We start from the raw sequence: 18,539 nt of genomic DNA on the forward strand, positions 1-18,539 counted from the left end.
CCCACGTCCCCTTCCTCCTGAACCTCCTCCCACCTCCCTCTTCATCCCACCCTTCAGCCTGTCTCAGAGCCCCTGTTTGAGTTCCCTGAGTCACATTTTTAAAAAATCTGAAGTATAGTTGATTTACAATGTTGTATTAAATTCTGATGTACAGCAAAGTGGTTCAGTTTTATACATATAAGTATTACCTATTATTTTTCATATCTGTTTTCATTATGGTTTATTATGGTTTCATTATGGTTTATTACAGGATATCGAATATAATTCCCTATACTATATAGCAGGGCCTTGCTGTTTATCTATTTTATAAATATTTGTTCATAGCTGCTAATCCCAAACGCCTAATTTATCCTTCCCCTGCCTTTTAACCATAAGCTTGTTTTCTATGTCTGTGAGTCTGTCCCTGTTTTGTAAATAAATTCATTTGTATCATATTTTAGATTCCACATATAAGTGATATCGTGAGATATTTGTCTTTCTCCTTCTGACTTATTTCACTTAGTGTGATAATCTCTAGGTCCATCCACATTGCTGCAAATGGCATTACTTCATTCTTTTATAGCCTAGTGGTATTCCATTGTATGTTTATATCTTCTTTATCCATTCATCTGTTGGTGGACATTTAGGCTGCTTCCATGTGTTGGCTACTGTGAATATTGCTACTATAAACAGTGGATTGCATAAGTCTTTTTAAATTAGAGTTTTCTCCAGATATATGCCCAAGAGTGGGATTGCTGGATCATATGGCAACTCTATTTTTAGTTTTTTGAGGAACCTCTATGTTGTTTTTCCTAGTGGCTGCACCAATTTACATTCCCACCAACAATGTAGGAATGTTCTCTTGTCTCCACACTTTCTTCAGCATTTATTGTTTATAGACTTTTAATGATGGTCATTCTGACCTGTGTGAAGTGATAGCTTATTGTAGCTTTGATTTGCATTTCTCTATTAATCAGCGAAGTTGAGCAGTTTTATTGGCAATCTGTATGTCTTCTTTGGAGACATGTCTATTTAAGCCTCCTGTTCATTTTTTTGATTTGGTTCTGTTTCTTTGTTATTGAGTCATATGAGCGGTTTGTATATTTTGCAAATTAAGCCCTTGTCAGGTCTCATTGTTTGTGTATTTTCTCCCAGTCTGCTAGTTGTCCTTTTGTTTGTTATGGCTTCCTTTGCTGTGCAAAAACTTACAAGTTTGATTAGGTCCCATTTGATTATTCTTGCTTTTATTTCTATTTCTTTGAGAGACTGAACTAAGAAAATGTTGCTATGATTTATGTAAGAGAATATTTTGCCTATGTTTTCTCTTCTAGAAGTTTTATAGTGTCATATCTTATATTTAATTAAGTCTTTAAGCCATTTTGAGTTTACTTTTGTGTAGGGTGTGAAAGTGAAAGTTGCTCAGTCATGTCCGACTCTGCGACCCCATGGACTATAAGGTCCATGGAATCCTCCAGGCCAGAATACTGGAGTGGGTAGCCTTTCCCTTCTCCAAGGGATCTTCCCAACCCAGGGATTGAACCCAGGTCTCCCATATTGCAGGTAGATTCTTTACCAGCTGAGCCACAAGGGAAGCCCAAGAATACTGGAATAGGTAGCCTATCCCTTCTCCAGGGGATCTTCCCAACCCAGCAATCCAACTGGGGTCTCCCACATTGCAGGCAGATTCTTTACCAACTGAGCTATTAGGCAATCCCGTAGGGTGTGAGGAAGTATTCTAACATCATTGATTTATATGTGGTTGTCTAGCTTTCCCAACACTACTTGCTGAAGAGACTTTCTTTACTCCATTGTATATTCTTATCTTGACAAAGATTAATTGACTGTAGGTGTGTGGGTTTATTTCTAGATTTTCTATTCTGTTCCATTGATCCATACCTCTGTCTTTGTGCCAGTACCCTGCTGTCTTGATTCCTGTGGCTTTGGAGTATTTTCTGAAGTCTGGGAGGGTTATGCCTCTAGCTTTATTTTTTTTCCTCAGGAATGCTTTGGCAATTCTGAGTCTTCCGTGGTTCTATATAAATTTTAAGATTATTTGTTCTAGTTTTGTGAAAAATGTCATGGGTAATTTGATAGGGATTGCATTAAATCTATAGTTTGTGTTGGGTAGGGCCCAACACATTTTAATTATATTAATTTTAATATATTTAATAATATTAATAATAATCCTTCCAATCTAAGAATATGGGATATTTTTCCATTTCTTTGAATCAACTTGAATCATCTTCAATTTAATTTATCAATATTTTAAAGTAGAACTACTAAAATATAAGACAAAAAAATAAGAATGACAGCTATATTTTATCTATACTAATGACTAGGTAGAAAAAAAAAATTTAGCTTGAAATAAGAAAAACTAAAGCAAAAGACAAACTTCCCCAAATGAAAAGCTAGTCAAAAGAGGCCCTTTTAGAAGGGTTAAAGACAGTTTCACTGATGGCATTTTATTTTCAGGAAGGAGGAAAAACAGTGAACTACTATTATTTAAGTCTGAGTATTCATGATACTATCTCAAGGTTTAAGTTTTCTATAAAGTACACAGAACTTGTTATCAAAGTGTGATAGAAGCTAGTAACCATTAACTAAAGAGAAATACTGGATTGATCTTATACAACATTTTTATTGGCTTCTGTTAAAAATTTTCTTGTTGCAAAATGCCCATCTCTTACCTAGTATAAGAATCCATTTGAGTAGATTTGCGCATTATAACCTACTTCAAAGACCAGTGAGCACACATAGAGTCAAACAAACAAACAAACACACACACAAACAATGAGAAACAAAACTTATACAGTATGTAATCTGTGATATGGTTAATGACGGATACATTTATATTTATCATAACAAATGTTAAGACCAAAAAGGCTTGTTTAGAATTAATATAATTTGTGTGGTAACGCTATTTCCTACTAAAAGAATTATAATACATGTTAGAAAATCCACAAATAGACTTCTTCCTGGAAATAAAAATCAAATTGATCAATTTGCCTCAGTGTATTAGTGAGGAAAAAAATGATGCATATCTAGCTGAAGAGTTGCACCATGTTGATTCTGATTTTGCGTGAAGCTGATCATATAATAATTTCCCATTTGGTTTAAAGTTCTGAATCCAAAACTGAGAAACTGTTTAGAAGCATAATTATTTTCAATGAATTCGAGATTACCCTTAGAATTGAAGGCCACGGGAAGAATATGTAACCTGAGTTCTGATTTAGTCCTTAAGATCCAGTCCTCAGATCCAGCTCTCAGTCATCTTCATTCTTTAGGAAAGACTAGACTTTGCTATTTAACAACCAATCCAGGAACTAGATTTCAGCACACTAACCACATCTTCCTTCTCTGTATCATATTTGTATGCTTTGGGTCCTGAAAAGAAGTAAATGTAGCCTAAAAGAGACAAAGTTGAAATTATGGTTACTGAAAATGACTTGAAAATTTATAAATGGGATGGCCTTGCAGTTTTAACTTTCTCGAGGGGGCACCAAAGAGAAACAGGGAATGTGCCAGAGGGCAGCTGGCTAACCCTCAGCCCAGCTATCTCTGAGCCCTGGAATCTGACACCCCTAGCTTGCCAGTCATCTCTCATCATTCTCTCTGCCATGCAGGGGCGCCTTGTGCCTCTCCTCAGGCTGCTCCCATCAGGGAAATCCATCCCCCACTTTTGCTTTCCCAAGTCAAAAAACTAGCCATTCTTTAAAATCCAGCAGAAGTCCCACCACGAAATCTATACCAACTGATGTTTGTTTTGATCTTTTCTTTCTCAGATCACCTCTTGCAATTACTGGGAAGACTACCACCCAATTCAGTACTAAATTATAGATTGTCTTGATTTCTAGTAATTTCACCTGCGTTGGATGGAGGGGCATTTCCCAAAGAGAGTAACCATTCCAAAGTTGCCTTTGCATTTCTCGACAGTGTCCAGCTCTGTGCTAAACACTCAAGACGAATGTGTTGACTGACTGATTCAAAGATTCAATTAAACTTATTCAACCCAGTTCAATTCAACTTTCACAGCTATGTGTCAAATTTCAGAAGTTGGGTGATAGAATGGGGAAAGGCATTTATTCTCAGTGGGAAGGTTGAGAATATGTACATTTTAAAGATGAAAAAGGTAATTTTGACTGGATGGCCTTTATGATGTAACTGGCTAATGGACTGAAGCTATACTTTTAAAACTTCGCATTCGTAAAGAGAGACCCATAATGGCAGACTTTTTATACTCTTTCTGATGGTTAATCTGGTTAACTAAATTTATAAGGGACTCAGGGCCCCAAAAAATAAGAACCAAGGACTCCCATTCTGAAATCCACTTTCAGTTATGTTAAAGCAAAGCCCAGAAATTGTTAACAATTTCTACAAAGAAAGTGTTCTATGGAAACACTCACCATTTAATTCTACAGCCGCATCTATTTGGCCATTGACTCCTGAAAATTCTTCTTCAGTACTCTTCGGATAGTCTTTTTCCATTTTCCTTTTTCGCTCATCATAACTGTAAGAAATATTATTTCATAAAAAATGTAAACATGAGGTATTCATTGATTGTAGAGGGCACCACGCTAGTCAGGTGTATTTAGCCAGGGCTGATTTATGATTTACTTTAGATCTTGCTCTCTCTGTTTCTCTGTTTTTCTGTGTCTATCTCTGTTTCCCTGTCTCTCTGTTTCTTTTTCTCTCTCTCACACACACACATTCTGCCATTACTTTCCCATTTTGCAGAGATTCTGTGGCCACTAGTTTGGGAGTCATTTTCTCTAAACATTTTCTTTAGCAAATTGCCAGATATATTGTTTAGACTTAGTTACATTGTTTAGAATTATAAGATGATATTTCTATAATTAAAAATTACTGCTTTTCAATGGAAAATCTACACTTATTTTTAGTGCTTTTTTTTTTTACCATTGTAATTTCTTTCTCTCTTACTCTCCATGTATGAATTTCCTGGCTCACCAAATAGTTGAAAGCCCTTCATGGAGGCTTTCATTAATGAGCTCTGTGCTCTGTAGAGAAGGGATTGAACAAATGATGCATGATGAATGAATGAATGAAGAAACAAATGTGTGAATGATCAATAGCTAAAGACAAGAAGTGAGAAAGTCTGGAATAACAGATATTCTGCTTTTAAAACATTCTAGTTGTTTCCTAGAAAGATTACACAACTAATCAAAAAGTAGATTAGGTTTCTTTTTCTGAATTCACAACTACCATGCAATGATAACTCTAAAGATTGGTTAATACATCTCTTTAGTATCTCTCTAAATTATCCCTTATGAAGAGACGGTGACTCATATGAGCCAGTATGACTTGGATGAGCTCAGCATGTAGGCAGAGCAGGCTCTCTTTCCTTCAAGAAGACTTCATTTCAAGTGTGAGAAAGTCCCTTCTTCATCAGCATGGAGCTCCCAGTGGGGACATTCTCTAGGTGGACGCCCTACTCATTTCCCACCAGAAGGTCAAACAGTTTCTCCGGGTGCCCGGGCCACTGGGAGTTTCCTGCGGCAGCAGACCACAACCGCCTTCTCCTGAAATGTGCCTCTCATATTGCTATGACTACACAGGCAGGGGACAGAGCTCTCATGATCCTGAGTGGGTCAAACCCCGGGAAGGAAGTATTCAGGTTGAAACTGACTTGTGGTTGAGATGCTTCGCTGGGTGTTGAGGACAGAAGTGGAAGTTAACTCCTAGAAGTCCAAACTCCCTTTCCAGGAGAGTCCTTAGAACCTTCCAGCAGGCCGAGGGGAAACCCAAGCTATGTGAGTTACACAAATGAAAATGGAAACCATTGCCGTGGTTTGTCATCAGAAGTGCCAGTAAGGAGTGGGGACAGGGCACGTCTATGCTATCGGGAGGAGGGTTGCAAGGTGTCAGGACTGTGGTGAGGGAAGGAGAGGAGGGAAGGACAGCTGGGCATATTGCCTCTCCCACGGCTTGGATTTCTCCTGTTCACTCTGTTCCAGTGTGTGAAATCTAGAGTCCCTTGTTCAAAGTGGAAGTACGATCGTGTACATATTAACCACTGCTTACTAGGTTCTCTTCTCTCACTTCCCTGAAACAGTTGTATTGAGGAAATGGGTGCTATGACTGGAGGGAATGAGGAGGGTAATTCTAATGCTTAAAATATTTGGGGCGAGGGATGAAACGGGAAGAACCAAGTGACCGAAAGGGGTTTGGCATGTCTGTAGACATACAGAGAGATGTGGTGGGGGATACCAGGGAACGTGACATTTTGAATTCTTTGATTAAGGTTGATCCCTAAGCTCAGGGAAAAATAGCAAAATGCATTTCATATCCTCTTCCTCTTCTGTCTGCCTCAAATAAAGGATTAGGGGTTGAGCTATTATAATTAGAGCTATGCCTTACCCTTGTGTTCATTAAACATTTATGAGTGATTTTAAGAACTTCATCACCATTTACATCATTTTACAGCAAAATGTGTTCTCAGTTCCAAACAAGTGACTGGCCAAAGAATATCTGTAGGGAAACCTATTACAAATTGGGATCTGCTCATACTGAGAAATCTGGAAAGTATGAAAAGAGAAAGTGAAGATCTTTTCTTGACAATAGAAAAACCATTTAAATAATATGGAATAAGTTTTCAATAAAATGATGACTATGAATCCAACAGAAAGAAAAATCCAATAGATTTGAAAAAGTGATCTTTCTTTATTTTTTTTTTTTAATGTGTGGGCTTAGTTTGCTAAGGGCAGTGGTGACATCTAAAATCTTATATATCTATCTGTTCAGAGGATAATGGAGCTAATAATATTATATGTAAATACAATTTCAGCAGAAATTTTGGACAAGCAATATCCAGCTGAGAATTTTGATTTTCAATTACATTTATAAAAACATAGGCAAAAATTCTGGCAAACCTGTGAAATCATTTTTCTTTCTTCACCCCTTCTACCACTTAGGTGTTTAATAGTTCCTCCCCCTTTCTGAAACCTGCGTCTCTGCCCTCTTGTCTCTTACCCTATAACTGCTTTTCAAAGAGTATCTTTTTAAAGAGTATCAGTAAAATCTATGCCAAAGTGTCACTCTGACACATAAATCATGTGGTCCTGGGATGTTGGAGTGGGTAACCATTTCCTTCGCCAGGGGATCTTCCTGACTCAAGGATCAAACCCTGAAATGCAGGTTGATTCTTTACCATCCAGGGCCAGCACCACTAAGGAAGCCTGCATTTTAAGATTAGCTGATAATATATATATTTCCTTTGGACCTCTTACATAGACACTGTGTAGATGGCCTTATGCAGTTAACATAGGGTTAACTTACTTCTCATTTTACCAAATAAAAACATTACCATTAACCATCAAAATAATAATTATCACCTATTTTCATCATCATTTCATTAAAAAAAGAAACTTTAATACTAAAAAAGGCAGAAAGAACATAACCTCAGAAGAAAAGATGTTTCTTGCCAATAATACTGACCCAGATCACAGCCTCCTACGTCTTTATTGTGCTATTTTTATTTTTCTGTGGACTAATGAAAACTTTGTGATGATCTATCACTTGGTTTTTGGACAGGTATTTGAGGATTTCACTTCCCTGGTAGCTCAGTTGGTAAGGAATCCATCTGCAATGCAGGAGACCCCAGTTGGATTCCTGGGTTGGGAAGATTCCCTGGAGAAGGGACAGGCTACCCACTCCAGTATTCTTGGGCTTCCCTTGTGGCTCAGCTGGTAAAGAATCTGCCTGCAATGCAGGAGACCTGGGTCTGGTCCCTGGGTTGAGAAGATCCCTTGGAGAAGGGAAAGGCTACCCACTCCAGTATTCTGGCCTAGAGAATTGCATGCACTGTATAGTCTGTGGGGTTGCAAAGAGTCGGACACGACTGAGTGACTTTCACTTTCGCTTTGAGGGTTTCTGTTATACAGCAGAAAGCACAGTCAAATGGCACAGTCAGGGTTTGAGTTCAGACTCCATTATGTGCTGGCTCTGTGATCAGGGGAAAGTGTTCTGAGCCCTGGTTTCTTTATCTGGAATACAGTGGTCATGAGGATGAGAGAAATAACACATATACACTCACACACAGAGGCACACATGCACACAGACACGTGCCTGGCACATGTAGAAATCAAGGGCTGGCCCAAGCTATTTGCTGTTTATTTTGGCCCCAAGAGGGCTTCCCTTGTGGCTCAGACAGTAAAGAATCTGCCTGCAATGTAGGAGACCTAGGTTCGATCCCTGGGTTGGGAAGATCCCCTGGAGGAGGGAACGGCTACCCACTCCAGTAGTCTGGCCTGGAGAATTCCATGGGCTGTATAATCCATGGAGTCACAAAGAGTTGGACACGACTGAGCGATTTTCACTTCACTTGGTCCCAAGAGCCATTAACTGGCTGGCTAATATAAAGTTGAGTGAATGTGTGATTTTGTCTGGGATCCTGAATCATCAAAGAGTTTAATGTTTACCTAATTTTTTAAACACACTTCATTGGGATAACATTTTGCAGTAGTAGGCAAAGTTGAGAAAAAAAGAAAGGAGGACTAGAAAATGTTGGAGGTAGTCCAGAGACCTCAACAAAAATGAGGTTAGAAGGTCTACTGCTAATAATATACTGAGGATTTTGCTGAGAGTTAAAGAAAATAAAATTATATGACAGGATGAGAATTATGGGCATGGTTATTTTAATTGACAGTAAATAAATAGATGGTGAAGAGAATGAAAAGTGACTACACATGGTATATGGAAAGGACTTCTGGATCTGAACTCAGAGGGCATAAAATATAGCCTTGGATGGACTACTTTTAACTGTGTGGCCTTGACTTAATCACTTGATCTCTTAGATGCAATGTTTTTAACTGTGAAATGAAGATAACAATACCTACTTCTCAAGATGGTTGAGGAGACAGATGGGAAATGAGAGGAAAAAAAGAAAATAGCTTGATTTCTAACACATAATAAACCATCAATATTTGAATGCTAAGAAAGTATTTATAGTAAATATACTATATACTGTGTGTGTGCTAAGTCACTTCAGTTGTGTCCAACTCTGTGCGACCCTATAGATTGTAGCCTGCAAGCCTCTTCTGTCCATGGGATTCTCCAGGCAAGAATACTGGAGTGGGTTGCCACTTCCTCCTCCAGGGAATCTTCCCAATCCAGGGATTGATTCCACGTCTTTTACGTCTACCTGCTTTGGCAGGAGGATTCTTTACCACCAGTGCCACCTGTATACTAGATACCCGGTAAAAGCATTGCACACATTTTGTCACCACTAAGGTCTTGTTTGTGAAACCCAAATACCAACTAAAAATGATTGACCAGTAACTATCTTTATTTCCTTTGAGGGTATTTGTTTTATCATTTAACATCGATCAATGGGTATAGAAATAAAACAAATCATTACTGACAGTTAAGCTTTACTAGCAATACTGTGTAACTGAAATATTGTAGGGCTGTAGATATCTGATATGCTTTCTCATATATATTACCTTATTCTGCACATTTGAAATCTAAGGATTTAGGGAGTATTTTGGTAAAGTACCTGTGAATTGTTTAATTTTTTGCTGAGAACTTAGATTTGTTAGAAATTTCTAGTGTTTTCATTGTGATGATTTCTAACTTGTGTGAATGGCAAAATTTAACAGCATTCTGTCTTTTTTGAACTGCTGAATCGAGAGTTCAGCCTGCTAAACAATGCTTAAAGAAAATGTGAGAAAGGATGGCAGAGAGAGGAATTTACTGTTAAGTATGTAAGATACTGTCTTCTCAGGGGGTGCTAGTGGTAAAGAATCCACCTAGCAATGCAGGAGACAGAGGAGACTTGGGCTCCATCCCTGGGTCGGGAAGATCCCCTGGAGGAGGGTATGGCAACCCACTCCAGTATTCTCACCCGGAGAATTTCACAGAGGAACCTGGTGGGCTACAGTCCATAGGGTTGCAAAGAGTTGGACACAACTGAAGCAACTTAGCATGCACACTTGTATTTATGGTACATGTTTCAGGAAGTTTCTTCAAGGAGACCTTTCTAGTGAAATCTAGTGGAATTTCTAGTGGAATCCCCTTTGAAGTTAATAATACACTTCTAGCCAGGAATCACATGGTTCTCGTGGAGGAAGGGATCTTTGTGATCTAAACTAGAGAGGGTAGCGGGGAGAACAGTCAGGAATGAAGAGAAGGGAGAAGAGTATCAACTTGCTATGCACCATCCTAGATGAGGTGCATCCCCATGAGGAAAGTGGCTATGAGAAAATTCTGGAACAAAGAATTAGTAATAATGTTGAAAAGTACTGATGGTCTCAATTACTGCCTGATTGTATGATGAAATGCAAATTTATATCCAGCCTGAATTCTCTAAATTCAAGACCTGTATGTCCAACTCCCTTCCAGACATTTCCATTCTTTGATCTTACCAGCATGCCAAACTACATAAACACAAACTGGAATTTCTGTTTATTCTTTTAATTTTTCCTTACTTCTTAATTTTATCCTTTCCCTATTGAAAGGCCTTAGCATCCTTGTCAAAAAGCGACTGATCATAGATATATGGACTGTCAACTTTATTCCATTTATCTATATGTTTATTTTCATTATTAGTATCACATTGTCTTGATTACTGTTGCTTTCTAGTAAGTTTTGAGATTAGGAAGTCTGAATTATCCAGCTTTGTCCCTCTTTTTCAAAATACTTTGGCTATTCTGGGCTTTTTGATTTTCCAAATAGATTTTAAGATCAGCTTCTCAGTTTCCAAGGAGAAACCAGTGGTATCCTGGTAGGGACTGTGTTGAGTCTATAGATCTATTTGGGGAACACTGACATTAGGGCTCTGAGCCGTGAACATAAGATATCTTTCCGTTTAGATCTTGTTTAATTTCTTCCAACAGTATTTTATATTTTCAGATTACAAGTTTCCCATTTCTTCTGTTAAAATTTATTTCTAAGTATATTTTTCTTCTTGATGCTATGGAATTGCTTTCTTAATTTCATTTTTGCATTGTTCATTGAAGTATATAGAAATACATTAGATTTTTTTAATATTGAATACATACTCTACAAATTTGTGGACTCATTCATTTAGTTCTAACAGCTTTTTTTTTCATTTGAGGTTCCTTAGGTTTTTATATGTAAAAGATTATATGACATACAAATACAGATAGTTTTACTTTCTTTCCCATCTTCTGTATCATTCATTTTTTAATATCATTCATTCTTCCTTAATTGCCCTGACTAAAGCCTCCAGTAAAATGGTGAATAGAAGTGGTGAGAATGAAAATTTTTGTCTTGTTCCTCATTTTACAGGGAAAGCATCCAATCTTTCACCACTGAGGATATCAGCTGTGGGTATTCATAGATGCTTTCTATCTGAGTGAAAAAGTTTCCCTCTATTCCTTGTTTGGTGAATTTTCTTTTATCATGCAACAGTGTTTGATTTTGTCAAATGCTTTTTCTACATCTATTGAGGTGATTTTATGTTTTTAATTTTTAAATCTATTGATATAGTGTATTATATTAATTGATATAATTAATCAATATAGATGTTATTATAAGATGAACAGATGTTAAACCAACCTTGCCTTCTTGGGGAAAAATTCCCAGCTGGTCGTGGTGTGTAATTCTTTTTTATATGTTTCTGGATTTGGTTTGGTAGTATTTTTGGAGGATTTTTGTATCCATATTCATAAGAGATATTGATCTGAAGTTTTATTCTCTTATGATGCCTTCATTTGGTTTTCATGTAAGGGCAATGCTGGCCTCATACAATAAGTTGGGAAGTATTCCTTTCTCATTTACTTTCTGGAGGAGTTTGTTAAAAATTGGCAATAATTCTTCTTTAAATGTTTTGATAGAATTCACCAGGAAACATGTAGGTGTGGGTTTTTCTTTGTGGATAATTTTTATACTATGAATTGAACCTCTTCATTTGTTATAGGTCTATTCAGAATGTCTATTTCTTCATGACTCACTTTTTTATCACTTTGTATTTTTCTAGGAATTTGTCTATTTCATCTAAACTTTCTAATTTATTGACACAATTGTTCATTCTTTTATAGTCCATTTTATTTCTGTAAGGTTGTGTTCATTCTTTCATTTCTGATTTTAGTAATTTTGGTTTTCTCTTTTGTACTAGGTCAATTTAGTGAGAAGTTTATAAATTTTTTTGACCTTTTCAAAGAAACATATTTAGCTTTGCTGATTTTCTCAAATTGTTAATTCTCTCCTTCATTTTCACTGCTATCTTTATTATTTCCTTCTTCTTGCTTGTTAGAATTAATTTGCTCTTTTTTTCAGTGTCTTAAGTGGAAAGTTAAGTTATTGATTTGAATTCTTTCTTTTTCTTTAATATGAATATTTACAGCTAGAAGTTTCTCTTTGAGCACTGCTTTAACTGCATCAACACAGGTTGTGCTTTAATTTTCATTCATCTTAAAGTATTTTCTAATTTCTCTTGTGATTTCTTCTTCATCCCATTGGTTGTTGAAGAGTGTGATATATAATTTCCATTTATTTGTAAATTTTCCAGTTTTCTTTCAGGTATTTGTTTCTAGCTTAATTCCATTCTAATCAGAAGAGATATTTTGTATGATTTCAATGATTTTAAATGTATTGAGGCTTCTCTTTTGGCCTAACTTCTTATCTATCCTGGACAATACTCCACATACACTTAAGTAGAATCTGTAGTCTTCTTTTACTGAATGAAGTGTTCCATAGATATCTATTAGGTCTAGGTGGCTTATAGTGCTGTTCAAATCTTCCTTTCCTAATTGATCTTGTTTTCCAGTTGTTCTGTCCATTATTGAATGTGAAGAACTGAGGTATCCAAATATGATTATTTCACAGGTTGTTTTCTCTCTTCATTTTTGTCAGTTTCTTTGCTTCATGCATTTTGGGACCTTACTGTTAGGTTGTCTTATATTTTTGGTAGAATAATCTGTCTTTCACTATAAATTGTCCCAGTCTATTTCTAGTAATACTTTTATCTTAGAAGTATTGTTTTAATACTTCTTGTTGCCTGATATCATAGCTACCCTGGCTTTCTTAGGGCCATGGTTTCCATGAGATATATATATACATTTTTTTTTCCCCATCCTTTTAACTTACAGTCTATTTGTATCTTTGAGTACACAGTGGCATCTTGCTTTTTAAATCAGTATGACAGCCTTTGTAATTTGATTAAATTGCTTAATCTATTCACATTTAATATTACTGATATAATGGGATTTATATCACTTCTGTTTTCTACATATCCCACATGTTTTTTAGTTCCTTTTCCCTCCTTATGCTTTCTTTTGCATTAGTTACAAATTTCCAAAGAACCATTTAAATTCTTTTGTGACTTTTTTCACTTCACTTAATAGAGTTATTTTCTTAGTAGTTGCTACAGAACATACCATATACATATTTTAACTTACCATACTCTGCTTTCTTCAGAAAGAAACAAATCTTTCTATATGCTATAGGCCCAACAATACAATTATATATATATATATTATATATATATATATGATTTTATACAGCTAATTTAACAATTAGAGGATTTATACTATCTTTTATAATTTCATAATTGCACTTACTGGTGTTCTTTTTTTTACTGTGGATTCAAATTTTCAAATTACTGCCTGGGTTTACCTGCTTGAAGAATTTTCTTTAGTACTTCTAACAAGAAGAAGAAGACGATAGTGATAAATTCTCTGTTTTTGTTTATTTGGGAATGTCTTCATTTTACCTTCATCTTTGAAAGATAGCTTTGCAGAATATAGGATTCTTGGTTGAGCATTCTTTCCTTAGGCACTCTGAAGATGTTTCCCACTACCTTCTGGCTTAACTGGTTTGACGGATTTTCAGTCTTGTCTCCCTATAATATAACTGCACTGCTTCCAGAGTGATATAACAAAAACCTTAATGAGTTACTTGCCTGTTTAAGACCTTTACAGATATCCCTATTTTCTCTAAATTAGCACTGATCTCCTGGAAAGGCACTGGCCCTTCCTGATCTCCATCCTTGGGCCACATCTCTCATCCCAGCCCACGTTCTAATCATACTGAACTACTTGAGGTTTTCCTCCTAAACATAGGCTTTTTCATGCATTGCTGCCTTTGCTTAACTGCTCTCTCTGCCTGGAAAACACCCTGCCCATCCTGTCTGGGAAACTCCTACTCAACTCTCAAAATGAAGCTCAGTCATTGCTTCCTCTAAAAACTCTTTCTGGACAATTTTGCTAGAATTGGCCATTTCCTTTTTGTTCTGCCCCACTGATCCCTGAGCAGTCTTCCATGAGGCCACTTGTGGCATCTGGGTTGCTTTTAATTAGTTATCAATACATTTACTTTCAACTGTACAACTTGCTGAGGGCATTAATAACACCCAATAAGAATTGAGTCCTTACTATACGACAGGAATTTCACATTTTTCTCACTGATTTCCACAACTCAATGAAGTAGATACTATTTCTGCATCCAGAAATGATCCAGCAGAAAGATGATCCAACATGGCAGAGTTGAGATGAACATTCTCTTAATCCTGTCTACACTCTGAAACAGCAAACTTTGTGCCTTGTCATGAGTGTCAGGGTCTTAGTACACAGCTTGACATGTAATCATGACCAATATGGGCATGAATGCAGTAGTTTGGTAATATTTAAAAAAGAAAAAAGATTAAAAAACAAGATTTTTAAATCTATCCATCTTTCTTATTTTTGTTACTATTATTTATTTCTCTATTTTGGTTAACTATAAAATCTTTAAATAAACAGATCCAGTTTCAGCATTCTTGAGGTATCCAGGAAGGAAAGAATCTGGAAGACTGTATCCTACTTTGGGCTTCCCTGATAGCTCAGTTGCTAAAGAATCCACCTGTGATGCAGGAGACCTCGGTTGGATTCCTGGGTCAGGAAGATCCTCTGCAGAAGAGATAGGCTACCCACTCCAATATTCTTGGGCTTCTCTTGTGGCTTAGCTGGTAAAGAATCCACCTGCCATGTGGGAGACCTGGGTTGGGAAGATCCTCTGGAGAAGGGAAAGGCTACCCACTCCAGTATTCTGGCCTGGAGAATTCCATGGACTGTATAGTCCATGGGGTCGCAAAGAATCAGATACGACTGAATGTCAATCATGCTTCTAGTCTATCTGTATAGACAGAATGATTTAGGAGTGCAAAAGGGCTTGTACCTATACATTTGTAAGTCATTTTACACAAATTTTAGACAACACTGACAGAAGAAGAAGATATTAAGAAGAGGTGGCAAGAACACACAGAAGAACTGTAGAAAAATGATCTTCACAACCCAAATAATCACAATGATGTGATCGATCACTCACACTTACCTAGAGCCAGACATCCTGGAATGTGAAGTTAAGCGGGCCTTAGGAAGCATCACTGTAAACAATGCTAGTGGGGGTGATGGAATTCCAGTTGAGCTATTTCAAATCCTAAAAGATGATGTTGTGAAAGTGCTGCACTCAACATGCTAGCAAATTTGGAAAACTCAGCAGTGGCCACAGGACTGGAAAAGGTCAGTTTTCATTCCAATCCCAAAGAAAGGCAATCCCAAAGAATGCTCAAACTACCACACAATTACACTCATCTCACACGCTAGTAAAGTAATGCTCACAATTCTCCAAGTCAGGCTTCAGCAATACATGAACCATGAACTTCCAGATGTTCAAGTGGTTTTAGCAAAGGCAGAGGAACCAGAGATAAAATTGCCAACATCTGCTGGATCATCAAAAAAAAAAAAAAAAAAAAAAACAACAGAGTTCCAGAAAAACATCTATTTCTGCTTTATTGACTATGCCAAAGCCTTTGACTGTGTGGATCACAATAAACTGGAAAATTCTTCAAGAGATGGGAATACCAGGCTGGTTCCAAATAGGAAAAGGAGTACGCCAAGGCTGTATATTGTCACCCTGCTTATTTAACTTCTATGCAGAGTACATCATGAGAAACGCTGGGCTGGAGGAAGCACAAGCTAGAATCAAGATTGCCAGGAGAAATATCAATAACCTCAGATATGCAGATGACACCACCTTTATGGCAGAAAGTGAAGAAGAACTAAAGAGCCCCTTGATGAAAGTGAAAGAGGAGAGTGAAGAAGTTGGCTTAAAGCTCAACATTCAGAACACTAAGATCATTGCATCCAGTCCCATCACTTCATGGAAAATAGACGGGGAAACAGTGGAAATAGTGCAGTGGATGGCTTTATTTTTGGGGGCTCCAAAATCACTGCAGATGGTGATTGCAACCATGAAATTTAAAAACGCTTACTCTTGAGAAGGGAAGTTATGACCAACCTAGATAGCATATTAAAAAGCAGAGACATTGTCAACAAAGGTCCATCTAGTCAAGGTTATGGTTTTTCCAGTGGTCATGTATGGATGTGAGAGTTGGACTATAAAGAAAGCTGAGTTCCAAAGAATTGATGCTTTTGAACTGTGGTGTTGGAGAAGACTCTTGAGAGTCCGTTGGACAGCAAGGAGATCCAACCTGTCCATCCTAAAGGAGATCAGTTCTGGGTGTTCATTGGAAGGACTGGTGTTGAAGCTGAAACTCCAATACTTTGGCTACCTGATGGGAAGAGCTGACTCATTTGAAAAGAACCTGATGCTGGGAAAGATTGAGGGCAGGAGGAGAAGGGGACGACAGAGGATGAGATGGTTGGATGGCATCACTGACTAAATGGACATGGGTTTGGGTGGACTCCAGCAGTTGGTGATGGACAGGAAGGCCTGGTGTGCTGTGGTTCATGGGGTCACAAAGAACTGGACATGACCGATTGAACTGAACTGACCATCTCAAAGCATGGTGGAGTGGATGGCACCCCCCTGCTCCCAGAGTCCTCAGAAGCTCCTTGGTGTAATCACTGCTCTGGTGTTAGTAAGTAAGGGAAAATACTTACAGAGAGAAATTATCCAGAGGTGGCAGAAGTAACATAAAGAAAGAAACTGGATGGATCATTGAGGCTGTCTAGAAATAGGAAAGGAAGGAATAAAAGCAAACAGACGAATGGGGAAGTAGCCCTTGTTAGTAAAGTTGCCTGATGTGCCATTTGGTGGGGCAGCATGTGCTGGCATCAGCCTGGCAGAGCCCCATCTGGGTTTCACTTTGCAGTTCTGTGGTCTGCTCCTCTGTAAGTTACTGTTACACTGATATGTGGTTTCTTACTCTTAGGTGGTGGTGGTGATTTAGTCACTAAGTCATGTCCCACTCTTGCACCTTCAAGAATTGTAGCCGACAAGGCTCCTCTGCCCATGGGATTCTCCAGGCAAGAATGCTGGAATGGGTTGCCATTTCTGAAACTGGAAGAAGATCTTCTCCAGGAGATCTTCCCAACCCAGGGACTGAACCCCAGTCTTCTACACTACAGGCAGTCTCCTGCATTGCAGGTATTCTCATGCATTTCAGGCAGATTCTTTACCCTTAGCCACCAGTGAAGTCCCCTTACTCTTAGAGCCTGAATCAACTTGACCCAAGCCAGCACTCAGTCCTCAGTGGAGGAAGCTATTCAGTAGTTTTTTTAATGGCACTTCATTCACTAAAATGGGCCCCCAGCCCTCAGGGTTCATGGAGAATTTCCCTGACAACAATCATATCTAGAGACTTCTCTTCCATTGGTGCATTATTTGTACCACAGACTGAACTAGCATGAGGACCAAAGAAGAACCTGAGGGGTGACTAAGGAGAATAAATCCTAATGCACTGCCCAGGGGTATCAATATAGTAAAATTATTGGTGTGTAACTTGAGCCTTCGGTATTTTTGGGTGTGTCCATGTGCTTTACCTATAGAACTTCATTGCCTCCTTCCTTTTTCTTTCCAGCCCAACTTCTTCCTGTTTAGCATAGGATGTAATGACTGAGGCACCACTGGCCACCTGGAATCCTGTGGCAATCATAACAGTGGAAGCTACCTGTTAATACTAGAGCAAAATGTCAGAAGGAACTTGGGACCCTAATGGCCATGGACCCGTCTTACCAGCTCTAAACCTGTAAAACTTCAGACATTCTACATATATGAGAGAAAAACCCCTTGTGGTATTTAAGTCACAACTATTACTGTCTCTCTTTCTAGCAGCTGAACATAATTTCTATCTGATACAGGGCTTTATCGACTATAAGATATCATACACATGAGGCCCTATTGAGCAAAATGTGTCAAACACAGGGGGGCAGTTATTAATAAAAATGATACATTAGCTTTTCCTGAACTTCTGAGCTGTAGGTCAAGGTTATTTGTCATATTTCTTATTGTGCAAACCAGTGTGTGTATTGGAGAGTGTAAAATAGAAGACTCCCATTGCTGAAAGTACTGTATCTGCCTTGCCAGAAGCAGAGATTTCAGTGCAATGTCAAGGTACTTCAGTGTTTAAAAAGAAAATTCCCTTTGATGAACTCTTTGACTGGATTGATATATATAGGAATATTTAGGTTTAAGCAATCACTTGTTAATTATCACAATATTTTAAGCAATTATTTGTTACTTACCATATAAGTTCAAACAGGAGATGGCAAGAGTAAACACTGACATTTTAGGAATCAGTGAACTAAAATGGATTAGAATGGGTGAATTTAATTCAGGTGACCATTGGATCTATTGTGGGC

At 37.8% G+C, this 18,539-nt stretch overlaps 1 protein-coding gene across 1 annotated transcript in view; it reads right to left on the reverse strand.

Moving 5' to 3' along the window:
* Nucleotides 1–2,893: 2,893 nt before the first annotated feature.
* The window catches only part of MMP20 (matrix metallopeptidase 20), a 57,203-nt gene continuing 41,557 nt past the window's right edge, over nucleotides 2,894–18,539 (reverse strand). The window contains exons 9-10 of the mRNA XM_020883416.2: nucleotides 4,383–4,486; nucleotides 2,894–3,384 (exon numbers count right to left, since the gene is read on the reverse strand). Of these exons, the coding sequence (XP_020739075.1) occupies nucleotides 3,284–3,384; nucleotides 4,383–4,486 (205 nt within the window). The 3' untranslated portion in view covers nucleotides 2,894–3,283. The remainder of the gene's footprint in view (nucleotides 3,385–4,382; nucleotides 4,487–18,539) is intronic.

The sequence above is a fragment of the Odocoileus virginianus genome, chromosome 10 (genome assembly GCF_023699985.2).
Source record: "Odocoileus virginianus isolate 20LAN1187 ecotype Illinois chromosome 10, Ovbor_1.2, whole genome shotgun sequence".
Classification (NCBI taxonomy): Eukaryota; Metazoa; Chordata; class Mammalia; order Artiodactyla; family Cervidae; genus Odocoileus; species Odocoileus virginianus.